The sequence below is a fragment of the Gasterosteus aculeatus genome, chromosome 17 (genome assembly GCF_964276395.1).
Source record: "Gasterosteus aculeatus chromosome 17, fGasAcu3.hap1.1, whole genome shotgun sequence".
Lineage (NCBI taxonomy): Eukaryota > Metazoa > Chordata > Actinopteri > Perciformes > Gasterosteidae > Gasterosteus > Gasterosteus aculeatus.
The window spans coordinates 11,496,899-11,512,761 of NC_135705.1; the positions used below are offsets into that span (position 1 = coordinate 11,496,899).

Sequence of the window (15,863 nt, forward strand, 5' to 3'; positions counted from 1 at the left end):
GGGCTTGATTTGTACTGAAACTTCTCTGGAGACTCGTGGCATATGTATGGTGAGCTGTGTTTTACAAAGAACAATTCTTCCTATTCTTCCTTTGTCAAAACAACCAATAAAACATCTCACAAAATCATGTTTTCAGATATATTCAATGCATCTAACACAAAACCACTGAGACAGATGTGGTTTGATGTTGCTTTATATAATACAAGGAAAGGTGAATAAAAAACTAAATTTGGTTTATCTTTAGATTAAGACTTGATACTCTGTTAATCAGGGCAGTTCAGTCTATTTTAGGTTCTAAAATAAAACATCCATCCATCCATCCATCCATTGTCAAACCGCTTATCCTGCACACAGGGTCGCGGGGGGGCTGGAGTCCATCCCAGCCAACTTCGGGCGATAGACAGGGTACACCCTGGATTGGTCGCCAGCCAATCGCAGGGCGACACAGAGACATACAACCATTCGCACTCACATTCACACATCTACGGGCAATTTAAAGTCACCAATTAACCTGATCCCCAGAGCATGTCTTTGGACTGTGGGAGGAAGCCGGAGAACCCGGAGAGAACCCACGCAGACACGGGGAGAACATGCAGACTCCACACAGAAAGGCCACTGGGTGGAATCGAACCCAGGACCTTCTTGCTGTGAGGCGACAGTGCTAACCACCACGCCACCGTGCCGCTAAAATAAAACATGTTTTAAAAAAATAAATACTTCAAAATAGTAATAAAAAGTTTAATTCTTCTCCAAATCAAAGACATATTCAGCCACAATGTCATAGAGTTGTCATGGAATATTAATGCCCCCAGCAAGAATGTCCATTACAGTGAATGGCTTCAGACCAATGTTTTTCAATGCACAACAGATGTGAGTACAATATCTTTCATAATGACTATCAGAAGGGTTTTTTTTAAGTAACGTTGAGGTCAGTGCCCTTCTGGAATGAGAGAATGGCTAAAATTATGAGTTTATTAGACAAAAAAAAGGATTTTCCTTTGGTGGAAAGATTATACGTTGACAAACATTATATTTTATTATTTAGAATGTATTTAGTCAAAGTGATATATTGTTATAGTGTATTTTATTATTGTCCTTTTTTTTACATGCTGATTTCTGCTGATTTGGTTTAAGGCATCATCAACCCTAGTACTAATGCACCGTATAAATACGTTTCGTTAAAAATGCGTAGAAGAAAAGCTAACTAAACCAGACGAGTTTTTAGTCACTTAAAACAAAGCGTATACGCGTTAGTCCCCGACAAATGATCACGTGGTTTACAGAATGAAACATTTCTATGTAGCGCACTGGTGCTCTCTAGTGGCTCAACGAAAAATGAAATAATGGTAAATCCAGTCATTTAGACACACGTTTTATAACTAAAATGTATACATTTGGTAATGTCGGAGAAATAATGTGTCTAAAACCCGCTGTATAATGTAATGTAATACAGCGGGTATAATGTCCAGTAAACCGCCCACACCACAGCGAAGAAGTGACTGACTATGTGGCGTTCATGATCCCATTTTAAGCTCGTGATTTCTAATACTATAGTGATAAATCTGACGCCGAACCTTTACGAGGGACACTAAATGTATTACAAGCAACTTAAACCAGAGGGATTGCTTTCTTTAACAGTCATTGTTTATTCGTTTATTGCAGCAGTCAAACCGCCAGGATAGTCAGGATTTTCAATAGAGTGGAAAAGATTACAACAACGACCGATCTTGGAATGATACAATAATGACCTGATTTAATAAACATATGGACTGATTTTGAACATTTTCAGCACAGGGTTGTTGACCTTGATAATTTAACTGGATGCACATGCCTCCTTATACGCCGGGTATCGGAAACGTCGTTACCATGGTAAAAACTTGATGCCATTATTTTAAGGGTGTTCCCCACAGCACGTGGAGGCAGCATAGCATTGTTTTACTTTACTGTGTTCGAGAAGTAACGTTACGTTAGTTAGACCATCCAACAAAAGTTTCATTCAGGGAGTAAATCATTATTTAATGTTTGTGTTCCAATGAATCCAGCTGTTTAGACCACGAAGACGTAACATGAGGACTTAGTGTTGGTTCCCGCTGCTATTTTGTCAGTCTAAATATAATTAAACCTACAGCTCAAATCTGGGAGACCGATGCAGCGCAGTTTGTATGGATGCAGATGAGACACGATGCTAGCTAGCTAGCTAACTAGCCAACTAAGGTAGGAACAACACACGATGACGTTAGACGTTTTATTTTACAGTACAGTATTTGCATTCATATACAGTATCCGCTGTTCTATATTTTCAAACCAGTGCAGTCGTTGCTCACTCGAAAATGTGATGAGTTTATTTGGAAGCGTGTGGTTAAATGTTTGCAAAAGCTCACAGCTGTGCGTGTTTCTAAACTAAAGTTTTCCCTGCCGAGGCCCTGCAGCTTTACCAAGCTCAGATGGCGCCGATGAATAGATCACCAAGATATATTTGTTTCGTTTTTGTGTCTCCAGAACTTTTTCCTGTCATGTAACTTGACACCTTAGTTCAACGTTGATGCGTGTTGAACCATTTGATTTTATGAATGTATCTGCAACGTCACAGTGCCCAGATTACATTACACATTACGTCCTTATATCTACTATCCCATTGTGGTTGGGTGTGAATTAAGCCAGTAAACACTTCCCCCGTAAATCTAACGTAAACATGATTGTAGTTTATTACCATATTTCATATTTCTTCATAGACTATTCAAAATCATAATAAAAGATACGTCATAAATGAGTGACATCCTCTTTCAACAGAAACGCACAGAAAAACAATTTTATTGATGTAATTACATGCAAGACGGTATACCGTCTTGCATGTAATTACATCAAAGTAGTTTTAATAGTGCACTGACCTAATAAAGTCAACGCATCAAAATTGTTCATAGGAGACATGTTGGAAATATATTGATGTTGTTTTAATTGAATCGCCATACCAGTTTCTTACAGAGCACATAGGTTAGTGTGTGATTGCTTTGCATTGAAACGTTTCCATTCGCTTCACATTCCTGAGAATTGACCAGGAGGCAAGAGGACAGAGGTTGCTTAACCCCCCTAAACCTCAGTGACCTGCTGCCGGTACGCTCATTACAAACTCAAGCTGCGCACCCAAACTTTGGTAAACCCCACACTTTTTTATTTCAAATTCTACTTGAAGGCTTAAGTTTTAAGTTCACATGGATGCCAAATATGTTAGATCTAACCTGGCAGAAACGATATGCATGCAGCTTGTCTCTGTTCAATAGGGGCAAAAGGGGCACAAACCTCTAATTCCGTTATCGACATCACACGCACCACTGCACAGCTGCTCATTGAACATACATGTGGTATCGTTCTTTATTAGTTAATTAAAGTCTTTCTGCAACATAAAACTCAAAGCTGGCTTGAGGCAGAGGGATGGGGGGGCACAGCAGATCCAAGAATAGCTATATTTGAAGTTTTATGATTTGTGGTGCATCAGTATGACTTTATTGAATGTTTTCATGACACCACCTCGATTTGCACATGAATACAGTGAAATGATCCATTAGAAGTTAGTGGAAGAGCAGAGCTACGTAATACTGAGGGGGAGATGTGTGACCCCTGGCAGCTGATGGCTCAACACACCGGCAGCACAAGTCTAGCCATACACATATAAAAAGGACTTGAGAATATTTCAAGAATTTGTTTTACCAGCTGCTGTGCTGCCATTTCTCTGTCTGGTCGGGTGCTCTGGTTTATACAAACTACGCATGACATGCAACCAACTGGCTTCTGCTGCGCAGGCGGACCGTGTCTGTGCTACATGGTAGTGTTGTGGGGAGATGTTTAACTAGTCTTCACATCCAGCGTGACGGAATTAACTGCAGCGGGACATAATTGAAAGAGGAAAATTGTGATTTAACTAATTGCCCGTCAACTCCAGCCGTCTCCTTAACCATATCTGATTTTAGATAATCAAACTTGGTTTACTGCCTGTTTCCACAAGACGCTGCTGCTGTGCTCTTTTATTTTAGCAACTACAATCATCACTGAACCAAATATCTGCTGTTTTGTCCCGGTGGCTGCTGCTTCCTCGGTGCCATGTCATTTGAGATCTGATTCTTGAGGCTGGGAATTGCTGGACCTTTTTCTCGGCGTGACAGAGTACCAACATTCCTGGAAAGCCAAAATGAATATTGAGATTCAGAATGAATGTGAGCGATGCTGTCAGATAGCAAGTGCTGTCTCTTGGTCCGTGTAAATCATGCAAACTGTCCCACCACCCCTGCGCGCTTCCTTTATTTTAGGCAAGAAGAAAGCGGCAGGCCACTGAAGAGCCTCGGCATTGGTAGCCTGGAAGTCGACGAGGCGATTTGCAAATCTAAGATAGTACTTCTGTATGTTTTACGGGCCCTTTGAACATCCAGGAGATGGCAGTAGAAATACATCGAGGGGGCATTTGATCTTTGAACATGCAGAGCGGAACTCTGACACTGAAGCAGTTTATTGCAAGAAAATAGAAGAGGTGAAGAGTCAGAGTCACCGACAGTCAGTTATCCAGTCATCATTGACTCATCTCTTACCAGTGACCAAAGCAGGATTTTTTGGCTTTAGACATGTTGTGTTTTGTCCCACAAACCTGGACCCAGAAATGTGTTTAAACTTAAACAGTTGAACAGGATTGCTTCTGATTACTGAGTACCGGTCAAACGTTTGGACACAACTTGTATATAAAAAAGTACGCTTTTTTTTTTACTTGAGAAGATCAAATCAGCTCATCTTTATATCTTTCTTTCAATCAAGCAGCTTTAAAACTGGCATTACACCTACGTGTTGTTGCTCAGAAGTTTCTCCTGGGGCCCGTATCTTTGTCTACTCTTTATAGTAATAGCGGCTTTATGAAGGGACACACGTTGCAGTCAGGTTGCCACCAGCCCTCTATTAGGGCGCTGATAAGAGGGTGAACTAAAGTGTAATCTGTGTCATTGTTGTTCACACAGTTTCAAGCTCAGACAGGAGTGCTGAGTTATTTGATACGGACTCAAGTGTTCAGCCCTCAGTATGCGGCCACTCCTCTTCACCGAGCAGCGCTTGCTTAGTGGGCGAGTCCCTCATTTCTGTCCAGACTCCACACAGCTCAGGTTTAGTGCATTTCCACTTAAGTTGGAAATTCTGAAAGCAAGTTTTCACTCTTTGGATTTGACAGTTTTTCTCAGGTTCTCACAATGTAAGTGGATTTTTTCAAACTTGTATTGTTTGTATAGTATATTTGTGTTGATATTGATTAGAGCTATGCTATGATAGTGTGATGTATTGCTTTTTCTGTGGTACTAACACGGACAATAGACAAAAAATACCTTACTACCTAGGTCCTGTTTTGTGCACCTACAGGTCAAGGACAAATCCTTACTTGTATTTTGTGTTTGTGTTGGATTTCCCAAAGAAATTGCCGACATAAATATAACGCACAACAAGCTCAAATGCTTGAATAAACTAAAATATGTCTTAACAAAACATTTCATTCGAACAACGTTGTAGATTGGTCTGGACATCAACAGATCTTTGTATCTATTTTGAAGACGAGCTACTGTAGATCTACACTACGTCAAACAACCCAAGCAGTTTTGATTCTGTCCATCCTTGTGCGCTGAAAGGATGAGACTTCTGGTTTTTCAGGAGATTTCAGTAGTTGAGCACGCATTGAACTGCTGTGTGGGAGTCAGAAACCTTAGAACTCTCCAAGACGTATGAACGGAGAAGCCAGCTTGTAAAGTACAGCTTGTCTGTTTTATCTTTGATAGAGGAAAACACGAAATTGTGTAAATACTTGCTGCCTTTTCTGTGTTGAATTCTCAGATTTAGAACTCTTGGTTGGATAAAAAATATATTTCTATAGAAGTCTACAGAATTAGATGTATTCCTGCATTTCCATTGATTAATAAGGACAATTATCAGTAGTTTCATTCCTTGGGGGGGGGGTTTCTGTTTCCTTTTGGATCTTGGCCTGTCAAATTCTTGAGCTATACAATCCTTAAACACAAACTGCTGCAAGTTGTCTGATGGGGTTTCAAAAGTTTAAAAAAACGTAAAAAAATCCTGTGCTTTATGCACGGAACAGCAGAAAAGTCAATACCTATCACATTTAATAGAATGGTAATTTTTTTTATAGTAGTAGTAATTTAAATGTCTTTGTTAAAAGAAAGAGCTGATACCAAACAGTTTTTCTGATTTTGCGAACATTGCAATTTATATTTCAAACTGAAACTGCACTGAATTCAGCGCTGCAGATTGTATCGTCACTTAAGTGTGTTGCACATCAGCTGTTCAAACTTAATTTAGCAAACATGGCAGACAATTATCTGTGATTTTAAGGAGTGAAGATCCATTCACAATCATGTGAGCTGTTCGAATGTGTTTGTGTCATGATCCGGACAATCCGGATCACCGAGAGGACCAACACGTTAAAGAACCAGCTCGTGAATGATGTTCTTCACCTGTATGTAGTTGTCCCTCAAAACAGTGGCTGGTGGGAAGCTTGGGTTGGTATGAAGTAGTGTCACATATCTGTAAACCTTTAGTTAATAATTTAACCAACAAGTTTCATAGATCCGAAACCAGCCGCATATATGGCTCACACGTCCCAAGCCTCTTATCCGAATGAATGATATAATGGCAATCATATGACATCAGAGACTAGCAAACAGTCACACACCCCAGACTTGGCAACCTTCATGTGTACTACTCATGCTGTGGGAGACGATGAGTACACCTGACTGTACAGGTATGGTCAAGAAGGCAGGTCACACCTGAATCACCCGGTCACAAGATTAGGTAACCAAACCATCTATTTTGTTCTCACAGTGTTTCAACCAATGAAGGGGTCTCACACGATTAGTTGGAAACAAAATTGAGAGACGAGAAGAACAAAATGTTCGACTCACTGATTACAAAAGGGCACGCTGGATATGCAAATATTGATCATGCAAGGTCATTGATTAGTAGCCTTCTGAGCAATTAGAGGGTATAAGAGGGTCCTGGTGAGACCTATTTAGAAAGTTGGCAGCCCTTTCTCATTATTCAAATGTGGGTTTTTATGGTATAATATAGCTCTTATCTAAACCATAATAACACAGATGTTCAGAAGTCTACATTTTAAAGACCTTGCCTCAAAGAATCCCTGACTTTTGTTATAATCAAGTTGTCGTAGACCAGGAAAACCCTAAAATTGTGATGGAGGCTACAGCTGAAATAATACTTTACAGGAAATGGTGAGCGTCGACGTCCTCCACTGAAGAACAGCAACGACTGGATCCACGGACATGGAGGGCAGCGGAGAGATCAGTGACACAGACAGTGGCATCATCCTTCACTCAGGTAAAACATTTTTATGTATCACTTGAAACCCGAAGTGAAAGGAAAGCTTTTTTTTTCCTATTTGTTTGGTATCTCCAGGTAGTACATGCAAATGCTACTGTAACATATGCCTAAACTTCAAACCCTCTCCTCATCAGACCACCAAGCCGGTTCCTCCATTGATTCAGTGTCAGGATATTACAGCTTGCAGGAGTACATGTGTTCATTTATGATCAGTGCAGTTCACTGCACCGAGGCTCAGTGTTTGACTTCAATACATCATGAGACCTAAAGTTAGAACAAACAAACAGGACTGCAGATTGTCCTGGTTGGCTAATTTATACCTGAGGGACACTGGGCAGCTTCATTGGATTGTGTCAATTAGTGAAAGACTATGTTCTCTGACTTTTCAGACAAAATAATTAATACTGAAAACATTGTGCCTTAAATTAAAAGGAGTCATTATTTAAAAGCAAGGCTTTGTGACTTTCTGCACGTAGAATCCCAATCGACGTTGAAACCGAGTACATGCCTGGTGCGGGACAGCCCGTGGTAATCTTACCGCAGCACCAGCTTTAGAGTGACCTTGAACATAAGACAAGTTTTAAAATCAAATTCTACCTTTGATGTTGATGCTTTTTCTGCCAAAAACACAATTTACATCCTCCTATTCATTTTGTATGTCCCCACTCTTAAATTGAAACCCAGTTGGTAACATTAATCTTCTCCTGACACTGCTCACCAGTTTGGTTTCAAGACAATTATTAAATTTGCTTCTGTTTCACACAATATTTTAGCATAAGGGCTTCCTTTCTGAGAATAACACAATCTCAGAGGAGAAGAGGGCCAGGGCCAAGGGCTCTGGTTAACTCCTATTTTAACTTTTTATCAGAGATTTTCTTCATCAACAAACTGCATGTGTTGAGCCCTCAGTCAGATTTCACTCTGGTTCCTCTTCACACAAAAGGTTTTAAACTACTTCTTTACAAAAGTTGTACTTCCCAAGATCTGTAAACAGGCTTCGACGTGAAAGTTCAGTGGAGTTTCGATTTCATTCTGTACAAAACTCTGCTTGTTCCGGTCTAACATGTTTTGTGAATATTAGAGTCTTATGAATATTAGAGCTGAAACAACCAATCTATTGATCATTGAGTTGATTGACTAATTGTCAAGGGAATCTTTCGACAGTCTTGTCGTTGCAACACCCAGCAGTGTTCACTGATTATTTCTGGCCCTTCTGACATTCCTTGCGTCCTAATTGAACCACGTGATGTCTACTCCACACAATGAAAAGGTGGCGGCCTACAGAGAATAGGGGGATTGTCCCTCTAGGAAGAGGAATTCTTTGCTCTTTTGTGGTGCTGTCACACTTCTTTCCTGTCACACCTCAGATGTTTGTCAGTACCTGCAGGGATTCTGTTAATAATCCCTGAAGGTATTTGGTGCTCAATGCATTTTGCTGGAAGCCACGCCCACAGTCACTGAGACTAATCTTAATGTCATTAGTTACCAAGGTTACAGACAGCACCAGTCGAACACTTGCACTTTGTTTCTAGTCACGAAGATCCCAGCAGTTATTCCGCATGCCACTAAATAACATATCGCTGATAAAAACAGAAGAAACATGAAGTATATTAAATAGTAAGGGGCTTGATGACCCTCTAATGATTTTGTTGCTCATGCTTAACATGGAAGGTATGAATAACAAACATTACAGGAAATACAAAGGGACTCATTTGGATGGGTAATGTTGTCAAGTTCAAAAGGTCGGTCTCCTTCTCATGCACTTTGTTGAGGTGAACGCAAACACAAATACAAACAAACTACGACCTAACACACACTATGCACATATGTTCACCAGTTGCCAATTGATACTAAAACACCTTTTAGTGTAATACAACACAATTCTATCGCACCAAAACCAACAGCCTCCACAAATCCCAGAGTTAAATTAACATCAACAAAAACTGAACACGATAAGCTTCAGAGAAGGGAGCCTTTACTGTGTCATTTCTGTATTGGATTTCCACATGATAAGATTTAATCGTCACATAGTCTCAGAGTTATTTGCTTCTTTCCTGTTTGCACTACGCAGGCTCAGACAGTCCAATGACACACATGAAGGATGTTACCACGCACACGCGGGCCATGAAGCTCAAACACCAAGCTCTCCAGGAACAACTGGAGCTCTGCTTGCTGGAGCTGAAGAAACTCTGCATACGAGAAGCTGTAAGTAAAAGGAATCTACACATCAACAGACCAAGAGTTAAAAAATACAAAAAGCAATGAGCCACAACACTTACATGGGAGTTAGTTAGTCATTTTTAGAAAAGATTAAATAGGTATAGTTTAGTGCAGGATGTGTGATGACGCATTTTACTGCATGTTATCTAAGTGACCTTTGCTCAGTCATGTCTCAAATGATGTGGAGGAGTTCGAAAAAAAATGTTTGAGTTGGAATGTTTTGTTTCTTTTGAGATCTTTGTGTTTTAAAAGAAATACAACTATATTTTCAATTTCAGGTTCAACAAATTTAGGAATTTTATTAGCTTTAAAATTGACCTAAAGGTAAAGTGGTTATCTCCAGTCTCAGTCCAGAATAAATCAATATGGTCGATCATCAATAGAAGGTATTTTGATCGTTCCTCTTGTCCCGTCATTTTCAATACTCTCTCCTCATTGTGAAACTGGACACATACGTGTTTTCCTGCCATGCGTCAGCGCCCCAGGGTAAGATCCCAGGACTGATCATTCTTTCCCGTTGACACTGGGCCCGAGGACTCCTGTTGGGACATGCTCACACTTCTCTTAGTGACAAAAGAAAGCTTATTGGCCGCGCTTACGCGATTGTCTGTCTGCAAAGGTGGCTGGTTAGGAGTGAGTCAAACTGTTTTTATGACTCCTCGATAATGAAGTCGGGGGCCGTGTGCTGTCGTGTTCCGCATTCAGTTTGGACCGAGATGCTCGACACAGCGAGAAAGAACGTGTTGAGAAAGGAAATCTATGCAGAATTGTGCAACAAATTCCACCTATACGCCTCAACATGTAAATGGAAAAATGAGTTGCTACATTATCACAAAACTGCAACGGACATAAATAAAATTCAAAGAGATGTGTGGGTCTCTACTTGGAAAACTGAACTGAATGGATATATTACCAATTATGATTGGTACCAGATCTGCCCTGGGAAAAAAAAAATGTTAGTCCGGTTTAAATGTTGGACATTTTGAACTGTGATATTTTCTGTGGTTTAGGAGTTGACCAGCCGCCTGTCGGATGATTACCCACTGCTGCCGGGAGAGAAGCCTCCGCATATTCGCAGACGCGTCGGCGCCGCGTTTAAACTGGACGTGCAAAGCTTCCCTCGAGGAGCCGAGGTATGGACAACATTTGTAAACAATACGTTGACCTCAAGGACATACATTGTTTCAGGAGTCACAGAGTTGTTTCTCTCTCGACTACGCGCCGTTTTTCAGGAGTCAGATCTGAATTTAGTGGATGGCGAGTTGGCACTTCAGATGAAGATATACGAGGCAGCGCGCAAGCTCTGCGAGGAGGATCACCTGAGTAAGGCTGTTAGGAAGAGCCGGCTAAAGCAGTGCAAGAGAGAGGAGAAAAAAGTCAAACGGCTGCAAGAAACTGCTTTCCAGCTCCGACTGGAGCACGGTCGATCATCGCCACTCCCTGCTTTCAATATTGCTCAACACGGTGAGATGCGCCTGGCCAGACCAGAAGACAGTTCAGCCATCAAGTCTGTTTATATAATCACTTGTGCTATTAGTTTATTGATTTCATAACTTAATCATTGAATAAACAGAAATGTATCTGTATCTGCCACATCACATGTGAACCGAGGTGTCTTCTTCTGATTTTTAGATCTTGGTGCATCTGATGACAGCTCTCTGTCTGACTCTATAGTGCAAGATGAAGGTGAGCGTTTAAAAAAAGCTTAAAATCTAGTGTTGGCGAAGGTTGAAGCAGGACCAACTTTATGAATGTGGAAGCTGGACAGCGGCCGTTAAAAACATAAAACACTCCTGTTTCTCCTCTTAAAAGATGCTTCCTCAAAGAATATGTTAAGATATTTGGAGGATAATAACATTTATTAACAGCAAATAACTTTCTGCAGGTATGATACACTACATAAATCCTTTTGTTTTTCCCCACAGAGGTGACAAGTCAGTCCTCCCAGCTGTCCTCTGGACTCCCTGACGCAGGAGAGAAGGATCAACCCCAGCCTCCCATGTCCTCACAATCCTTCATTGACAGCCCCTACATGTCTCCATCTGTGGCTCCACAGACTCTGCTGCTAACTCCAAGCCAGTCTCCCCATCCGAGTCCTGACTCTATGCTGAGTTTAAACTCAAGCCATGTATGTGACCTTCCTCCCATCCAGCACTCCCCGTGGACAGAGACCAGTCTCGACCAACCATACCAGAAGAGCAGGAAGTCGCGCTCCTCCAGCAAGACAAGGTAACACCGACCATCCGCCATGACGCCTTTGACAAAGTTTATGTTACTTGGCTTGTCTGCAGTCATCCATTAACGCCCCTTTAAGAATTCTTGTAAACTATTTTTGATAATTAAGGACAAAAACTCATCAGGAAATGTTTTTTCTTTAGTCCAAAGATTTAAAACTTATTCTTGCATTTTAGTGCTAAGTAGATATCCTGAAGGTTTGACACTGCCATCTGCCTTTTCTTTGTTGCTACAACAGCCAACGGCAGGAATACAGAACAATAAATCCTACTGATTCATAATGACTCCCCAACGCAGAGGGAGAATTCAGGCTTTATTGTTCAGGAGTCGATTACCGTAATAAAAACTCAGTTATTTATATTCACATTTGCAAGTTTAATAGATTGATGCCACAGTGTGTCAGAGACAATATTACGATTTATGAAAAATGTCAATATACTTTTATACCCCACGTAATTCGTTATGGCAGCTTCTCGTTTTTAACCATTGTTTTTTCCGGCGTTGATGTTTGTCACCATGGGCATTTTCAGAATTTATACAGACATTTTGAGATTTTTTGAAACACAAACTGAGAAACAACTTTGAACGTATTTCTTGCGCTGCCGTTTTGTGTGTTCAGCAGTCCTGCCCAAAGTGAATTGTTGCCACCGTTGGAGGCTTGCTTCGCTTCCCGTCTGCGGCTGGGCCGCTCTCAGTCGAACAGCACGCCTTCCACACCAGAGATGCGAGTGCACAGACAACTCTCCCTCAGGTAGCCGCACCTCAAATACATCTATTCAACTGTAGCACAACTACAGAACTTTAAAATTGCAGTGCTATTATTGACCATTGCACTTTGTTTGATTGTGAGATGTGGATATTGGTAAAGGTTAGTTTGTTAAGTGGACGTACTAATGCGCTTGCTGTTTACACAGAATATCCAACCCTGAATCTTCATTGGAAAAAGACCGTGGTCGCAGCAGAGGTGCAAGGAGGCGACTGACGGAATATGCCATAACTTTACCAGAGGCTCTTCCCCCCGCGGTGAACTATGGAAACCCCGTTAGAGCAGAAGATAGCAACTCTGAAAACTCGTTTACATCTTACAACAGCTCGCCGCGGCGGGAGCGGCCCAGCGATTTGGCCAAACAGTATCAGTCTGCACAACTGCATTCTGGTCCCGTCGGCAGCTATGGACCTCAAGCCTTCGCACGCACCGGCTTTCACCATAGTCCCAGGCACCAGCCCAGCCCCAGTTTTCCAAAAGCCTATTACAACGAGGAAATGGTCTACCAAAATGATCTGGACTTGGCACGGAGCTATTACGCCCAGCAGGCTCCTAGTCCTTCCAGCAGATATGAGTATTACTATAACGAGGCCGCCGTGCCCCACCAGAGAGCACAGAGACCATTACCTGCTGAGGTCAGACTCTCCCCCTCCCAGGCTCAATGGGACCATCCACACTACCGCCCCAAAGGCCAAGAAGTAGTCAATGAACAGCTTAAGTCATGGCACCGGCGCAGTCAGCTTAAATCCCCGAGGTCTCGCTCTCTGGACAGGCAGGGAGCAGTCAGAGTTAAAAACATGTCCACTCGGGAGGCAACCTTCCACCAAAATCAGAATTACCACGAACAGGTAAGCAGACAAAAGTCATTTGATGCATGTCTTTCTGTTTGGTCAGCCAACGCTAGGGAAACTCGTGGCGTTAAGAAAGGGACACATTTGATACAAAAGTAACATTGAAGCAACTCTACATCTCCTCCACCATGTTGTTAAGACAGTAGCAGAAAAAATACCTAAAATGTATTTTACATGTATCTTGTCTCAAGGAGGTTTGTTGTTAGAATAAAGTTTTGGTCAGACACACTGGTTTAAGAAGATTTTATATTTTAATGTTTATATTAAGGATACAAGCAAAATGTTTTCATCCATTGTAATATATTTCTTAAAAGCTTTTAAGATGATTGAGGCACGAACTATTGCAGTGGATTTTTAACACCATTCTGATAAAACATAAATATCTTTTAGCTGAAACGTGAAATCTGAAAATGTGTGCCGGTCGTCCTGAAGTATAAGTCATGTATAATGTAGACCTGAAGTCCTGAAAAGTTCAAACAGAATGTGAATTTTGCCATTTTTTATTTTTTATTTTGCTATCTTTCAGGTTATCCAAAGAAGGGCTCTTCAGAGAGCTGCAGATGACCGTCAAGGCCGCTGGGTTGTAGATGACGGTTCTCACTTTGTAAGTCAACTGTAAACCAAAACAAAAAAACCTGGGACTGCAAACCGAACTCTGGGAACTCAGAATCTGCAACTGGGTTCATTTCCAATTAAGCAAAGTGAAGTTGTCAGATAATCAAGTCAAATTGACTGTTTACCCCCACAAACATGAATTGTGTTTACCTGTATTTCGGCATATAGAGGGGGGATTTTAAAAAAAACGGGGACATCTTTTAATATGATGCAATCGAGTACAACAATAATTACGGCCACAAAGGTTACTCAAATATTGTACATCTCTCTGACACTCACAGCAAAGCAGTTTTAGTTGGATTTGAAGTAAATCTGTACTCTGTATGTTGTTTAGTATTAACTGTTACAAGTGAAGCATTGATCTGAGTGCTTGCTAGTAATGTTATTTTTGGGCGGTTTTAACCTGTGACTGTAAATCTACTGCCAGCTCTGTGTTACTATTACAGGGATTTTTTGATATGGGAAGCAATTATAAATGAAACTGCTGTAGTTTAAAAAAAAACTGAAATATCCATCAAAATTGCACATTGTAGTTAGATTGTGAGAAATGTAATGGTTTTAAAGTAAGTCATTGTTGAAGTTAATATCAGATGAATTAGGATTTATTTTAAAATAGCTACATGTTAAGCCGTAACAAAAACTGTGTTTGATGCTTAATAATATAATATACACAGCTCCTTTTCACCAGCAGTATTAGGTACATACATTAATTGTGAGATAATGTAAATGAGTAACCTGCCCTTTTGTCAACTACATTTTGTGTGTAATATTACCATGATTGTGTCACTATGTAAATGTAAATTGAATGTGAATCCAAGATCACAGTTTTGTTCTCATGTAGTTTTGGAGGCCTTTTCGTCTTGTTTTATACTTGTGTGTCTGCGGCTCTGCCAGTTAACTTGAATTACTAATAGACTTAATCAGCTAGTTGAAACTAGATATTAATTAACTCACACTACAAAGTAGCAGTTTCAACTAAATATGAATCTTGATGCTTGGCAGCTATTAATGTGTTCACTTGAGATTTCTATGTCCTGAGCTTTAAAATAATTTGTATCGGTGTTTGTGACTAGGCACCCTTCTTGTTGTTAGAACCAATACAATTTCATCAACGAGGTGAACTTTATTCAAAACATTGCCAATATGTGATTTACAATCAAGTCCCCAATCAAACAAACTTTTGATGGTAGATCATTTGAGAATGAGAGCAAATAACTGCAATTGCTTGAATAGCCACATACTGACTGGTAACTCATTGATCTATTTATGCATTTATTTATTGTGATGTGCACCATCGGATCCATGCAAAGTCAGACCTGGAATAAGAGAAGAAATGGACCTGAGTATAAAAAGACACAGCAGTAAAAACTGGCTGGTGTATATATAAAAGGCCACAATCATGTTACCTTATGTTTATCTGTTCTACTGTTGTTATTTATCATTTAAATTAGTTTGAGTGGACTTAACACTTTATTATTATTTTGCTGTTGCTGTGAAAATGTTAACCCTGTGGAAGAAAATAAAGAGTAATTTTGGTATAGTGTTGCGTTTCATTTAATCCATCCTATTTTTTTTCACCAAAAAAACATTTCACAGTAGCAAAAGCACAGGTGTAAATAATCTATTTGAAGATGGCTAAATTCCATTATTTAGGATTCAAAGTTATGTTGTGTTAGCTCATAGTCATAGGCTGTCATCCAACTCTCAACAGTTTTTGTCATTTTCTGCTTCATTGATTGTGAATTATATTCTCAAGATAGTCACTTTATGGAAAGGTCAACATGCAGTATTTCTGGAAACAGCAT

The 15,863-nt window shown here is 40.4% G+C and overlaps 1 protein-coding gene across 3 annotated transcripts; it reads left to right on the forward strand.

Annotated features, from left to right (window-relative positions):
* The first annotated feature begins 1,906 nt into the window (after positions 1–1,906).
* Positions 1,907–15,596, forward strand: inavab (innate immunity activator b). Of its 3 annotated transcripts, none has more exons than XM_040204151.2 (10): positions 1,907–2,214; positions 7,257–7,368; positions 9,443–9,576; positions 10,602–10,724; positions 10,824–11,055; positions 11,224–11,277; positions 11,517–11,820; positions 12,446–12,577; positions 12,741–13,440; positions 13,970–15,596. In XM_040204151.2, exons 2-10 carry the CDS (start codon positions 7,314–7,316, stop codon positions 14,060–14,062), a joined length of 1,827 nt encoding a protein of 608 aa, XP_040060085.2. In that variant the 5' UTR covers positions 1,907–2,214; positions 7,257–7,313; the 3' UTR covers positions 14,063–15,596. The 3 variants fall into 3 exon arrangements, with proteins under 3 accessions (XP_040060085.2, XP_077948316.1, XP_040060084.2); XM_078092190.1 differs by having other exon boundaries at positions 12,449–12,577; XM_040204150.2 differs by lacking the exon at positions 1,907–2,214 and adding an exon at positions 5,000–5,221.
* The last annotated feature ends 267 nt before the right edge of the window (positions 15,597–15,863 follow it).